The 15,098-nt window shown below is 44.8% G+C and overlaps 1 protein-coding gene across 4 annotated transcripts; it reads left to right on the top strand.

Annotated features, from left to right (window-relative positions):
* The first annotated feature begins 3,950 nt into the window (after window positions 1-3,950).
* On the top strand, window positions 3,951-13,215 carry COMMD9 (COMM domain containing 9). Of its 4 annotated transcripts, none has more exons than XM_037900056.2 (7): window positions 3,951-4,107; window positions 5,000-5,125; window positions 6,550-6,689; window positions 8,619-8,653; window positions 11,163-11,266; window positions 11,984-12,058; window positions 12,177-13,215. In XM_037900056.2, the coding sequence occupies exons 1-7, from the start codon at window positions 4,030-4,032 to the stop codon at window positions 12,315-12,317; spliced, it is 699 nt and encodes a 232-aa protein (XP_037755984.1). In that variant the 5' UTR covers window positions 3,951-4,029; the 3' UTR covers window positions 12,318-13,215. The 4 variants fall into 4 exon arrangements, with proteins under 4 accessions (XP_037755984.1, XP_027673462.2, XP_043405089.1 ...); XM_027817661.3 differs by having other exon boundaries at window positions 11,984-12,062; XM_043549154.1 differs by having other exon boundaries at window positions 11,984-12,099; window positions 12,141-12,231.
* Window positions 13,216-15,098: the final 1,883 nt, after the last annotated feature.

Below are 15,098 nucleotides of genomic sequence, written 5' to 3'. Positions count from 1 at the left end.
CTAATAACTAGGATTTTTTTACTTCACTGGGGTCCATGTGGGCACAACCATTATGCTCACATATGAAATGTGGCCCAGCCTGATAAGATATTAGGCAGTATCTAACTGTACCTGCTGTGAGAGTTAAGTGGAAGGCCTAATGAAGAACAACCTTCCACTTCTCACCAGAAAACTCCACCTTGAAATTTAATAGTTGCTACCCCATGCCTCTGCCTACACTTATCTAGGCCCTGACCAATGAACTTGTCAGTGGACCTCTGTGCCCACATGAAACCCCACTGATGTCAATGGGGAGCTCAAACGGAGTTCATTGCAGCATGGGGGATTCACCATGTAGGGGATACAAGGGAACAAGCAACTCAGAAATTCTGCACTCTCTGGGGAGGTCCTGAATTCAGGAAGCACCAGCTTACAGAATCTATTTAAAGCCTATTACCATAGTATCAGAGAGACTCACATTCATTCATGAATTTAACCTCACAATCCCCCCGGGAGGTAGAGAAGTTCTATCATCCACATTGCACAGATGGGGAACTGAGGCTCAGAAAAGCTAAGGGACTTGCCCAAGATCACAGAGGAAGTCAGTGGAAGAGAGGAAATCCCTGCTCCCAGTCTCCCAAGTCCCAGGCTAGCATCCCAACCACTGGAACCATCCTTCTGCAAAATGATGAGACACAATGGTTTAAACATGGTTCTGCCCCAACCATTACACGGGAAAATCTGGTTCTGGCTCTTGTTCCTTGAGGCTGCCAAGAAGGAGAAGGGAAAAACTACAAATAAAAAAAGGCCACTTACCCCACATACAGCATATTTCCTGAGCACCGTTATCTGCTTTTGACCACTTCTGAGCTATCCACTAATTCAATTTTTATATTAAATCAAACATGTCATTGTTCCCCCATCATTAGAAGGCCCCTACAGTGAGGAAATTTTGACAGTAGGAGGCGCGTGCATAGTAGCAGTTGGAGCACGAATGCAATAGAATTCCAGCTGTGTTTACTGGCAGGCAATATCTTTGTTCCGAATATCTGACTCACAAGTAAATGTTCTCTCTTGCCACAGACTCCTTGATGCTCAGGATAGTCATCTAAACCCCTCCTTTCCATCTCTCCACCTCTCTTCCTGTTTGTTCGACTGGCAGGTCACTTTGTGTAATTAACTCCTTAGACAAGTGGGTCAGGGTTTTGGGCTGCGGGCAGCACTCACCTCGGGCAGCTCCCCGCAAGCCGCGACATGTCCCTCTGCTCCTAGGCAGAGGTGCATCCAGGCGGCTCTGCATACTGCCTCCGCCCACAGGTGCCGCCTCGCGACCAACGGGAGCTACGGAGCCGGCGCTCAAAGCCGGGCGAGGACAGCACACAGAGCCCCCCATGGCCATCCCTCCGCTTAGGAGCTGAGGGACATGTCGCCACTTCTGGGAGCCAGGTAGGGTGCCTGTCAGCCCAGCGCCAACCGGACTTTTAACGGCCCGGTCAGCGTTCTGGTAAAAAAAAAAAAAACAGGCACCTGGCAACCCTAGGGCCAGACTTTTTCCCAGAATAGCTCAAGTATATCACCTTGGGGAAGGACAGCTGATGTGGCAGTTCCCATAATCTGATCACAGCTTGTGTTCCCTGGCTGATCAGCGTAGATCTATGAACTGGGCTGTGTAATGGGACTACCTGGCTGAACAATCAGGTCACGTCTGTCTCCCATTCCATCCTACACAACAGCATGTCAGTACTCCAGAGAGAGTGCCTCCATTGGAATGGATCTGTAAGGCAGCTTTACATAATATACTACCTATAATAGGTTAATTTAATGGTAACAGCAGCACAAACATATTGTGCCTCTCTAAGCTGATCGATCATATTCATTAATTTCAAGAGGCCACAGCTGGTAAACTCATACCCTGAAATAGCTCCCCCCAGAGTCTCATTTCCGGTTGCTCATGAAAAATGATAGAAAATAAACTCCTCTCCCTTCAGATTCTTCTGCCCTTGAAGGGTTCCCAGCATGTGAAAGTGAAATCAGTTCCTCTGCAAGCAGAAGCCCTTTCCCCTCGCCAAGCGCTGTCAATCATGCTGCAAATAACACTTGCACATTTACACTGCTTCAATTTATTCTTTCATTTGCAGAGGAGCAATGCAAATGAAAATTGAGATGCCAGTGGTGTGGCAGAGACGTGGGGTTGGGGAAGGTCCTTGGATTGTGCAAAATGCAAAGTACTTGATGTGTGGTGAATTACACGGGACAAAAGGAGACTGTTTCTTTCACTGAAAGAGGATTTATGTAAATTTCCCTTCTCAGGGGAAAATATAACAGTATCCTAGAATAAAGGTCCATACCATTGCAGTAATACAGTGGTAAACCCTATGCTTTCAGCTTCCAGCAGCTGAAGATAATGGGTACTCAGCACCTCCCAGGATCAAACCCTTAGATCATCTTTCTCCAGACTATGCATCCACTATAGAGAAGTTTCTGAGTAGCAGCCGTGTTAGTCTCTAAGGTGCCACAAGTACTCCTGTTCTTTTTGCGAATACAGACTAACAAATTTATTTGAGCATAAGCTTTCGTGAGCTACAGCTCACTTCATCGGATGCATTCAGTGGAAAATACCCATATAGAGAAGATACTTGGAGCTTTGGGAGGGAGTGTAGGCTAGTGATTAGATCAGAGGACTTGAAGTCAGGACTATTAGGTCTTAGGGTATGTCTGCACTGTGGAGTGTACCCAACTGGTGGCTCACATGCACGCAGAGCCGTGCTTGCTGACCCCGCCTCCAAGCAGTCGCACTGCAGAGTTGCACACAACTCATACCCGTGTAGCTGCGATTATACAGGCTCGGCACTAGGATTTTTGAGGGACATATCCCAGGGGCCTTAGCACCCCACTAAATTGAACCGCTTTAGGAATTAGTTCATGACATATTGTGGGAAAACTTCTGAATCCTTCCCGAGCCCCTGTGCACAAGTGTTCCTAGCCCCCAGTGCATCAGTCCACTCCCAACAGGGTCACTAGCTCACCATGTGACCAGGAGCAAATCATTTAACCTTTCCCTGCCCCTATATTTATTAATATTAGTATTATTTAATTATTATGTATATTATCATAGTGCCTAGGAGCCTAGTCATGGACCCGGACCCCGTTGTGCTAGGCGCTGTACGAACACAGAACAAAAAGATAGTGCTTACAATCTAAGTAGGATTACTCAGCTGTAAATTGGCTACAGTAATAAAAACAACACAAAGGGACAGTGCATCTCACATACCTCACAGGGGTGCTACAGTGCTTACATAAAGTTAACGTTTCTATACAACTTTGAGATTCTTGAATGAAGGACACAGAGCAAGTACAAACTCCTATACAGAGCTTTAGCTCAGGGACATTTGCGATCACATACAGTAGCATAGTTTTAGAGAAAGGTATGGGATCTGCCAGGGATACGGAAGCAGAAAACAGTCTCTGTGCAAAATGGACAATGAGAATCAATGAATCCTCTGAGTTTTGGTAATTTAGAATAAGTTTCATTTTTCAGCCTTTAGTGCTGTAAAATTTGGGTGTGAAATTCAGCAAGGGAATGTTTATTTACTTAAACAATTGCTTTTGTTGGAGGTTTTGGCTTTTGTTTTTACATTTGTGGAAATATTTTTGTTGGTGTTGGGCTTCACAATGGCTTGTTTCTACAACAGCCAAACCTTGAGCCAAATTTAAATTGACAGTGCCCCTTTACAAAGCGAGGCCTCCGTTCTGCAAACACTCACATGAGTAATTTTACTCATGTGAGCAGTCTCAGTGACTTCACTAGGAATTATTCATGTAAGTAAAGCTACCCGTACGCCTTCAGCAATATCCTGTTAAAAAACCATGCCAGGAACTATCTGTTTGAGCCATTACATTTTTTAAATGGCTTCAGATGAAAATAATCACCAATATTTTTATTCTCCATCAGGCTGCAGCTACAACTACAACTTCCAGAATGCCAGGCAACTGAAGCTCTAATCATATGACTTAAACTGACCTCTTGCGATTTCTAGTGTCTGCAGTCACATGATAGAGTCACATGGTAGAGTAAAGATGGCTGCAGTGAGAGAAGAGCAGTTTGCAGCTCTGCAGATCTTATTGAAGGTAAAAAAAAAAAAAAAGACACAAATGTACTAAGTTAGCATGATGATGTTTGCTTTTTAAAATCCCTGTACTGTTAAACAACTGCTGAATTCTGCCCAAGAGGTGGCTGCATTTCACTGATCCCTGGATAGAGCTTGTAAAGCAGTTTAGGAAGAAATATGCCAGCTAAATGTGACTAATAAAAAGAGAGAATGAAAAGTATTTGAGCCTTAAATGGTGTTTCTCTTCCTGGGCTCAACACTTTGGAAGCTGCTGCTTATAGAGATGAACTGTATGTAGTCATTTATGCAAACTTTGGAGACAAGGGAGAGGAGGTTTTAAATTGGTGATGCATTCAAAAAATGCTGTCTCCTCATGGTGGATCAATTCCATGCACATAAATGAGCTCTACAAGCCCTGTCGCCTCTTAAGGACAGAACCAGAAGAATGAAAAATGAAAGCTTCTGTATTAATAAATGACACCCCTGCCCCCATCCTTTCAAGCAGTATTTTCTTCCTGGTTGGTGTGGTCAGGTAGCATTGTAACAGGATTTGTAGGACTGATTTAATTTGTCGCTCTTTTAAGGATTAAAAAAAAGGGGGGAGGGGGAGATTCCATTTTTGAAAACACACATAAATAATTCAGCAACACAGTATGATCTGAACACAGGATTCGGAGCCTGGTGCTCCTAAATTCCAATTCTGCTCCTGCCACCAACTCCCTATGTGGCCTCAGGCAAGTCACTTCTCTGTCTGCAAAATTAGTATAATGCCAACCTGTTGCACAGGGGAGTTTTGAAGCGTAAGTAGTTATTAGTTCAGTGCTTTGCAGTTATAAAACACTATAGAAGTACTCGCTGGTTTCTCTGCATATAAACAATGGTTTCTGAACCCCGCGCTCATTATTTTCCAGGCTTCCTCAAAGGACGTAGTTAGACAACTATGCCAAGAGTGCTTTTCTAGCTCAACAAGAGGCTCAAGCAGATTGATTGACAGCACCTGTTCCAATCTGTCTGTGACATCAGAAGAAGCAGCTCAAGTAAGAGCAATGACAATACAGTCTTATTGACAGGGCCTGCATGTAACAGGTGCTTTTCCCTCTGGCTCCTCTCTTCACAAGCAGCCAAACACTGGTGAGAAGCAGATTTTGAAACTAAAAGCAGTTAGTTAATAATTTGCTTTCACTGAGATGGCTAATGAGGCAGTACAAAGTCCTCAGTGCTGCAGTCAGGCTGGCTCAGAACTCCACTGGGGCTCTGTGTTGGCCTGTGAGGACAGGACGTTCTCACAGATACTTGAGCACAAAATGGGAAATTCTGCTCAGTCAAAATGGATACAAATTCAATATATATTCATCTAACTTCCCGCAGGGGTCATGAATCGGGTCAATGTTAGCAAAGCCCCTTAAAGATCTAAAGTGCTTAAATATAATGAAGCAATTGTGGCAGTGTACGAACAAACATTAAGTGCCTTTAAAAGCCACTCTGAATTATTTCATGCAGTAAGTTAAGAAAGCACTGGGTACAATCCAAACAGGTTTTTTTCCCTCCTCCATTTACCTAGCCAAGGTTTTTAATACATTGTGTTTCATTCTATGAGTTGAGTGAAAATATGGCTTTAAAACTTGCTCTGTTCAAACTGAGTTGCTGCCCATGGCTAAAACCCCAGTCCTACATCCGGATCAGCTGGCACAGACACCTGTGTCCTATAGAACACCATGCAAGATTTGGGCCTAAATCATGCTAACGAGCGTATTTTTTTTCAAGATTTAGGGTTAAAATATTCAAAATTGCTTAAGTGACTTCGGAGATCAAGTCCCATTGATTTTCCGTTTTCCCAAGGCTGAACAACCAGTACAAAATATAGGTAGGAATACTATAGGACGCAAACCTTCATCAGCAGTGGGATGGGCAAGGTAACCCAATAAGCATATTCTGCTTCCAGTTTCTGTAACTTCATGTGTCCAGTTCATCCTTAAATGTAGTTTCTTCTGTAAAGTAGTAATATGAGCAATTAGGACCTGACTTTCTCAGATTGAAGTCAGAGGGCTCTCCAGAGGCTCAGCACCACTGAAGACTGGGCCCTGTCTGTTTTTGAAAGCCCTGGGGCAGTAGTTATAATTATAGTACTTAGTAAAGGGCTTAGTACTTAGTTGGGTGACATGACCCAGAATCTTGAACAGGTAGCTGGAGTTGTCTGTGTTTGGAGAGTGCAGGTTGGAGTACAGTGGATTGTGAGCAGCACGTATCAAGGGCTGTCATTCCTTACATAAAATGAAATTATATGACTGATTTTGCAGTTGGCTCCATGAGGGCCTGCCAGCGTGCATCTGATTGCTGGAGCTTGGCCTATGAACGTACACTGCCCTGCACCCCATCTGAAGTCATTAAGTCATTCCCCGTGCAGTATGTGGTACCCTTCATCACTTCAGCTTCTTTTCCATTATCTGTTCCTTTCCTGCAGCTGGTCTGCTGCTTGCACAACCTCACCAGGCACATTGTGTATCGGGGCCTGTCATCTGCGGAAGAAATTCTCTCTCTTTTCCCAGAGAACTTCCACCAGAGTCTAAAAAACCTCCTGACCAAGATAATTTTGGAAAATGTGTAAGTGCTTGCCATTTGATTTTCATTTGGATGTAAAGCAAGAGGGTGTTAGACATACCAAGTATTCACATGGCTGGCAGTCTGGAACACCTCAGCATTCTAAGGGGTAATGGTGTGAGCCTTTGCCACAGTCATTGAGCACCATGGGGCGGGGGAGGGATGTAATGTAATACGGTACTTCCTGCAATAGAATGGTAGATTATCCCCTGGAATGCGTGCTAAGGTTTTCCCCAAGAGTTTAGGAAGGGTTAAGGCAGGGTTTTTTCAACAACAGGTCCCTGAGATCTCCCTGATACAATTTAGGAAGGCTTCAAGCCGGACCCTGGTATCAAAAAGATTGAGAAACATGGCGGTAGGGGACAAGCCCTCCCTCTGTCGATGGTAGTTATCTAGCCTCCATTACCATGGTGTCTGAGCACCTCAATCTTTAATGTATTTATCCTCACAACACCCCTGAGAGCAAGTACTACTTTCCCGGCGTTACAGAGGGGACTGAGACTGAGACAAATAAAGACCCAGATCCACAAAGGTATTAAGGTGCCTAAACCCCAGTTTCAGTCTTCACTGTGATCCACAAAACTCTCGCCAAATCATGTAGGCATCTAAACTCACTTGGGTAAACTCAGCCTAAATTTTCAGGGTAACACTTCCCGCAGGGCCTGAGTTTGTGCCTCTGAGCACATGCACTGCTTCTTCCTTCTAGGCATCCAGACTTCCATCTAAGCCCCAGAGCAATCCGTGCACTCTTAACCACTGATCTATGGGATTTTCTCAAGCTCTGAGTCATTGGGTTGGCAAGAGAGAGAGAGAGAATGCGTGACTCTGTAGTTCTGGGTGGGAGATCCAGGTTCTAGTTCCCCTGCTCCAGTCACTTTTATTTATACACAGTGGAACAGCTTCAACAGGAGAGACTGAGGGAGCCCTGTGTTAGAATATCCTATAGCTCAGTGGTTAGAGCATTCTCCTGAGAGGTGGGAGACCTCTGTTAAAATCCTTTGTGTCCTTCAAGCAGAGGGGTGGAATTGAACTTGGGTCTCCCACATGACTCTGGTGAGAGCACTCACCTGGGATAAATTGTAAGGGGGGGTAGTACCACCTTTCCATCCTCCTTCAGCTGTTTTATGTGGACAGAGTCAAGCACCTAACTCATTTTCACAAGAAATGACTTAGGCACTTAAGTCATATGATTCCAGCAGAGGGGTTCCTGGTTGCAGATCACTAGCAAAGATAGGTGCCTCCCTGCAGCCCATATATAGTGCCTATCTCTGTGAGAGGGGTGGGGCTTAGGTGGCTCCCCATCTAATGCACTGGCTTTTGTGGATCTAGTTCAAAGGCATCTCTCTCTCTCTCCCCCATTCATTTTATGGGCCCCATGGCACCTAACTCAGGTGTTGCGGATTGCAGTGTTGTTCCTGTGGTTTTCTAGGCATCTAAAAGGTATTGCAACACCTACATCCTTTTGTGATCTGGGCCCAAGTGACTAGCCCAAGGAAGCATGTGGTAGAGCAGGGAATTGAACCTCTGTCACTTAAATCCCAGACTAGTGCCTTCACTAATGGCCCATTATTACCACCTATCAGACTGTCTCACAGGTAAGGGAGAAAATTTAAAGATTAAAGCTTGTGCTGTGGAGCCTGAAGATAAATGTACAGGTCATCAGTAAATTGCACTGAGTTTCTGATGGCAAATCAATTTTGTCTTGAATACCCCGGGCCAACCTTCCCCTTTGTTCTAGTTTCTTCACCCCATCAACTCTTCCAGTTGGTACAATAAAGTTGCCACCTGCTATGGGTAGTCTCATATCTCCACCCATTTTTTCTGACTGATCCTTCAGAAAGGAGCCACCCTACTCACCATCCCTGTTCTGCACTGCTGCTGTAATCTCTTTTAAAGCCCTGATCATTTTTTTTTTTCTCTTCCCTTTCACAGCTCTGTCTGGAGGAGTGAAGCACAATCAAGTCAGAGTAAGTAGCAGGTTGCATTTTAAGGCTATGAATATTTCCAAAATGATTAGCGAGACCTTTAAATGTAAAACTCTGAGGTATACTAAAATGGTGTTTGCCAAACTTCTTTGAAAACTGAGCCCCCCTTCAGGAAACGAAACCAATGTTGTCCCCACCCTGCAACCTTCCCATGGATTGTCAAGGGCTTATGTATTTCAGTGTATACATCTTCAGTGCCATCCCAAACTGTCCTTGCTCTCTAGCCCCCCACTCCCACATGGTATAGAAAACACTAGCATAGATCTTTATAGTACAATTCCTCGGCCTTCTCACATGCTTTGGTGTTTAGTGAACAGTTAACAATGCTGACAATTAAAACATCGTCACTGGCATCTGAATTAGCCCCCTTTTAAGTGCCTGGACAGTTCACGCCTCAGAGACATTTTTTCAGGCTGTCTGCAAACTCAAGCAGATGTCTGCATTGATTACACTTGCTACACTGTTTTTTTAAAGCTTTTATTTGAAAGAGTTTTCTTTCAAAAGCAAGCTGACAATCTAGAGAACAACTCGAGGCCAGTGTGGGCCCTCCTTGCCCCTCCCAATGGGGTAGGGGTGGAGGGCAGTGGAGTGTTTTCCCGAACACTCTGGGAAAACACTGCTGTAAGAAAATCGTTAGGGAAGGGGTTTTTAAACATCTTGATAAAATACAAATCGTGGGGAGAGGTTGTTCCATGGTTGCATAACATCACTGGCAATTACAGCAATTGCTTACACTAAATATTGTCCTAACCGTGCTTTTGCACATATCTTCACATTGCAATATGATCTAGGAAATGAGATGAGCTAGCGCCATGTGCCCAACCAACTCTCCATGGCCTATCAGCAATGGCTCTCCTGGCTGCTGGTGGCCCTTGGACCACGTTCAGGAATCCCTGCTCTAGGGCTTCTGGCCGTTATTTTAACCTAGTACTAACTGCTGAACATGGTGGAATATCCTGTTGGAAAGAGAGATTATTTTCTGGGAAATGGTGGATTATGCATTACAGAGGGGCAGATATGATGATTGGAACAACAAACATTCTGAATGGTCGATTGACATGCTCATAAAAATTAGGACAGTTTCCTGGGCCTCCAAATCTACCGGCAGTGACTCCCTTGCCAATTAAAAGACAAGACTAAACAGATGCATCTTACATTGTGTTGTGAATGCTGCCAAACACTGGACTGTAACTGGGCATGGCTTCCAAAGACAAGCGCTTGCCACCCAAGGCTGCACTGCGTCCTGGGGTTCAGCTCTGGGGACAGATGGCAAGAGCAGACTCCACACTGGGCTGAGTCAGTGCTTGAACTTGGCTCTCCCATTGCAGGTGAGTCCCCTGACCACCTGGCTGTTTTGGGGTCTCTCTTTGCTTTTCCTTGAAAGGTCTCAGTTTCCTCCAGGTGGTGAATGGGAAATTTATTTATTTATTTATATTTTTGTGGGATGGGAAAACAGTTTGCTTTGGAATGCAGTTTGTAGTTATTTTCCAAGGCTTTTCATGTATCAGTAGCTTCTCCAGTTTGGACACACAGTGAGTCATGTGATCATCCTGCTGCCTTGGCAGACTTGCTTTAGTATTGATGCTTTTAAGCTTGCACAGCCTCTGACCTCTTAATAACCTTGAAAGACACAGCTAGGCTGTGGGCACTCCGTCAGATGAGATGATGTAACCCTTTGCTCTCCTAGGGTATACAGATATACAAATGATTGAACTGTCAGCCAAGTTCAAAGAGCCTTATTCTCTTGAATGGTTTATAGTGTTTGGGGCCTCTTAAGCACGTACATGAGTCTTGCATTGAATTGCTGTTGAATTCGTTAGCTCTAGTCCAATAGAAATAAGGTCCATTAGTCATCCATCAAGTGGAAGTGTCTCAGTGCTTTTAATGAATTAGCCAGGCGCAGGGAGGTGGATGTCCCCTTGCACATACACTGCACCCTGGAGTTCCTTTGCTAGCAGGCATGGGGGTGGAAATCATGTACTTTACATTGTTTAGTTTTCAGATCATTCCTACATGATTTATCTTTGAGACACACTGTAGGGCTCAAATCAGGGCATGCTCAAATTCTGGTTGTAAGCTGCAGGCAGCAAGCCAGTTCAATAAGGCAAGAGGGATGCCTTTGGAGAGGGGAGTTAGTGAACCTTATTGCTCCCCTCCCCCAGTTGTTTTACACTCTTTCTAGGGTTGTCTTGCATGCTACCACCCTTGCGTGGGGTGCTGGGATAACCTTGTGTGCTGTTTCATTGCCACGGGAGGGGGTGTCCAGCTGCCAGCCGCTTATGCGTGTGCAGAGCAGAGGGCTGATTGGGAACCAGAAGGTGCCAAGTGCCTCTGTTGAAATTAGAAGCCTTTGGTTTGTTTCAGTGCAATTTTCCGGCATGGAAATGGGATCTGCAACAGTTCGCTGGCTCCCATTGCAAAGGCTGGAATCACTGCATGTGGACAAGCCCAAGTCATTAATTTAACTAACATGTAACTTTCAATCCTACAGTCTCCCTGCCTCACCTGGTTGATATGGACTGGAGAGTGGACATCAAGACGTCCTCGGACAGCATTGGCAGAATGGCAGTCCCCACATGCCTGCTACAGTTGAAGGTAATGCTAATCGATTCCAACCCTCCATGGGTTATAGTGTCTAGGTGACTGACTCTCTTGCACCTGAACTCTCTGTGGCAGCACAGAAGAGTTTAGTGACAAGCTACTCGTGCTGCTAGATGGGCACAAACAGAAATAATGCAAGAGAGCAGTATACTTGGAACCCGCATGTATGAGGTCTAGAGGGGAAACCGTGACAGACTCTTTGCAGTATGGGAGGGTGCTCTGCTGTTACGAGGAGCCAGCTTGCTGGGCCTGAGGACAACATGCGTTCTCTGAAATATGGGGACAGCATTAGCCTAGCAAATCATAAGGTGCCATCTGCCCTTCCTCCAAGACAGTTATTCACTCTTTAGCCCACCCTCTCTTTAGTAGATTATTCTGGAGATAGTGTTTGGCTCACAGTAGCCTTTGAAGAGACCTCACTCACTGATATGTCAATCCGCTGAGATGGGGTGGAAATAGCTAGACTCCCTGGACATAAAAGTTTAAATCCCAGGAGGGTCTACTCAACCCCTCATTCTTCAAGAGCCATTAAAGTGAGTTGGGATGGGCGGTCTCTTCTGGAGGAGATATTCGGCAGGGAGAGAAAAATCTGGTAGCTGTGTATTCTGTGTGGACTCTAAAGAGCCCATTGATATTTCTAGTAAGAGAGGGTTTTGCCCTGGTATCCTTGGTCAGAACCTCCCCTTTACTCATTGTCGCCTTCTCCCACAGAGGAAGCTGCATGTCACTGGTGATGTACACAATTTGGGGAGCACGCTGTGGTCCTTCAGGAGGGGAAATTGTGGTGTAGGTCAGCTATTTTTAGTCCATCTCCAATCAATTCTGATTCGAATGGAGACATTGTGGGGGAGGGGGATGTATATGTGGATGTCTCATGTGAGTGCAAACCACATTTCTACTTCAGATTCAGGAAGATGCTGCCTTGTGTGGGGATAGCCCTGTGATCTCTTCAGTGACTGTGGAGCTGAATAAAGAAACCCTAGACACTATGTTAGATGGTCTGGGAAGGATCCGAGATCAACTCTCTGCTGTAGCAAACAAATGAATGCCTGGGATGTGAATTTCACCTGCCATTTGTACCTGGAAAGGAACTCTCCTCTATTACAAATAGAGCTCTGATATCTTACAGACTGGTATCTCTCTCTCTCTCTCTACCAATCAAAATTTAAAAATGGTTTGATTTTTTTTTTGTTGGGGGGTGGGGAAGGGGGAGGTAATAACACAGCTTTCCAAAAGCAGATGCTTCAAGGTGCACTTGCTCTGGTGCCAAAAGCATTTTACTAATGTTGTTGAACAAAAACTGGTCTCCCATTCAGAGAAGGATTTAAGGACTCAGAGCCTGACTTAATCGCAAGGGTTGTAATGGGAAATAGCAGCAGCCAGTGGAGCGAACGCTGTTTCCCTGCCCTGAGATTAGGGAGGAAAAGACTGAGGCTAGCTGATGGGCTGGCTTCCAGCGTTACCAGACGACAAGCGTGCTTCTCTCTCGAAGCTGTGTGTACTGAGGTGCATGCTGTACATATCTCTCTCTCCCTCTCAATGAGGCATAGCTAGGCTACAGATTGTTATTATAGGATAATGTTTTGAAATAGGACAATTATTCTGCAGTGCATTCCCTTCTGATTGACTCCATATTACTATTTGCAAAATGACTAGTCTGAGCAGCTCACTGTAAGTAACTGGGTTGGAACATCTTTAGTAGCAAGTAATTTCCTCCTTCTGGCTGAAAAGAAAAGAGGGTGGGTTTAGCTCACTTATGTTGGGTTTAATAGTCTTAGGCTTTGTCTTCCCTGCAGAACAAAAAAAGGTGTGAAGAGAAATTTAGATGATAAAGAATCAATAGCAACTGTGTGTACCACAGCTGGTGTCTATACCCCCAAAAGGCCAAGTTACATCTTCATGTAAAATGAATCTTTTTAATAAAAGAAAAAAATAAACTGTTACTTGATTGACTTCAGGTTTATTCTGAATACATTCGCGTCTCTCCAGACACGTTCCCTCAGTCTCGCTGTGCCACCTGCCCTCTGTATTGGTTGGGTGGCGAGTTCAGGTTTGTTCCTTTCTTACTCAGACAGAGCTTATCCTCTAGCTGTCTCTTTCCTCCTTTTGGAGTGAAGCTCCAGATCAAATGAGTCTCATCTTTCCTGCCCTCTCCCATCTCGTGGATGTAATTAAAGATAGGCCTGAGGCAAAATCTCATTCAAACTCCCTCACGCTGTTTTGTGGGGAAAGAGAATAGCTGAGACCCAAGATCTAGATCCACGCTTCATGTAGGCTCCTTGTTCTATAATGTGCCCAATAGAAACTCTGGATCTGAACACCGCAGCTCAGGCCCGTCTTTAATTAATGACAGTCTGCACTTCTTTAGCATGTAGAAAAGGGTCTTAGTCCTTACAATCCCTAATTAATTCAGGGAAATAATATACAGGTGGCTTAACTAAGGCATAGAATAGTAAAGTGACTTGCCTAAGGTCTTAATGAATCATTAGCAGTGCGGGGACTAGAACCCAAGTCCCGGCTCAGAAGTCTCTTTTCCAACCCCTTGATCACACTGCCTTTCAAGATGTAAGCTCCCTCAGCATAGATTTTTGGGTTCCTGATGAGGACACTTAAACATGTTCGTTCACGTTACTGAAGTAGTGTGGGGCCTTTATTATAAGAGGGAGACTCGCTGATTTTTCAGTCCTCTCGTTTGAGGACAATAGCTCCTTCCGAAGAGAACTCATTCAGACGAAAGCACTCTCACTACCAAGAGAGCCAGATTGTGCTCTGCATGGTGGTTGGCTCTGAACACCATGCCAATGACTGACTGATTAGCTTCCAGCTTGTCTACAAGTGCCACTGCCTTCAACCGCAGCACCTTTGCTGGCATTAGAAACTTTCATTACAATGGTATAGTGATTACACTAACCTCTGTGCATTTCTTCTTCTTTCTGGGCAGCTTTTGGGTAGGTGGTTGGCGGATTTCTTTTTATATAGAAGGTTAATACCAGCGCCGCTTGGGCCTTGCTTATTGAAGAGCTGTCACATACTAGATGTAACTTGATTAAGGTTATATAATTTAAGCTTCTATAGGTTTTCTGCTTTCCAATAAGCACATCAGAGATGTCACCATGCTAGCAAGCTCTGTACCAGTACAAGGCAATACTATATGTCCCCTTACTGCTGCATCCTAAAATGTTGTACCCTAGCACTAATAGGGTGATGATAGCACTGATTCAGGTATTGCCAATCACTTAAAAAATACCAATGAATTAAGCCTCACAAACACATCTCAGAGGCACGCACATTGGGAATTATTGTCCCAGTTACACATATGAGTAAATTGAGCACAATTGCCAACTTTCACACAGTAAATAAGCACCCCGTCTTTCACAATAAGCCAATAATCAAGCTAATCCCATTTCAAAACAAGGCCAAAACAAGGCCTACGAACCCCAACGCTGTATGTGACTAGATCCCCCGGCGTGCAGTCTGGGATTGTGGTGGGCCCACTGTGCACCCCTGACTCTCTCCCCGCCTTGCCCCTACTTGCGCCCCCCTTCCCTCTGCTTGCTGGGAGCCGATCAAAAAAAAAAAAAAAAAAGCAACAAGCTACAAGCCAATCAAGCAATAAGCCAAAAACTAACCAGCAAGCAACTCACAAGCCAATTAAGCCAAAAACAAGCCCAATTTCTGTGTTTTTTTCACGGGTTTGGCATGTCTGAAATTAAGCCATAAGGAATGTTGCCCAAGGCCACACAAGGAGTCAGTGAGAGAGCTGGCAATGAAGCCGGCACGTCTGACGTCCCACGCACTACACATTAGACCATACTTCCTCCCAAAC

Source organism: Chelonia mydas, chromosome 6 (assembly GCF_015237465.2).
Source record: "Chelonia mydas isolate rCheMyd1 chromosome 6, rCheMyd1.pri.v2, whole genome shotgun sequence".
NCBI classification, from domain to species: Eukaryota; Metazoa; Chordata; order Testudines; family Cheloniidae; genus Chelonia; species Chelonia mydas.
This window is presented reverse-complemented; position numbering and strand designations above follow the sequence as displayed.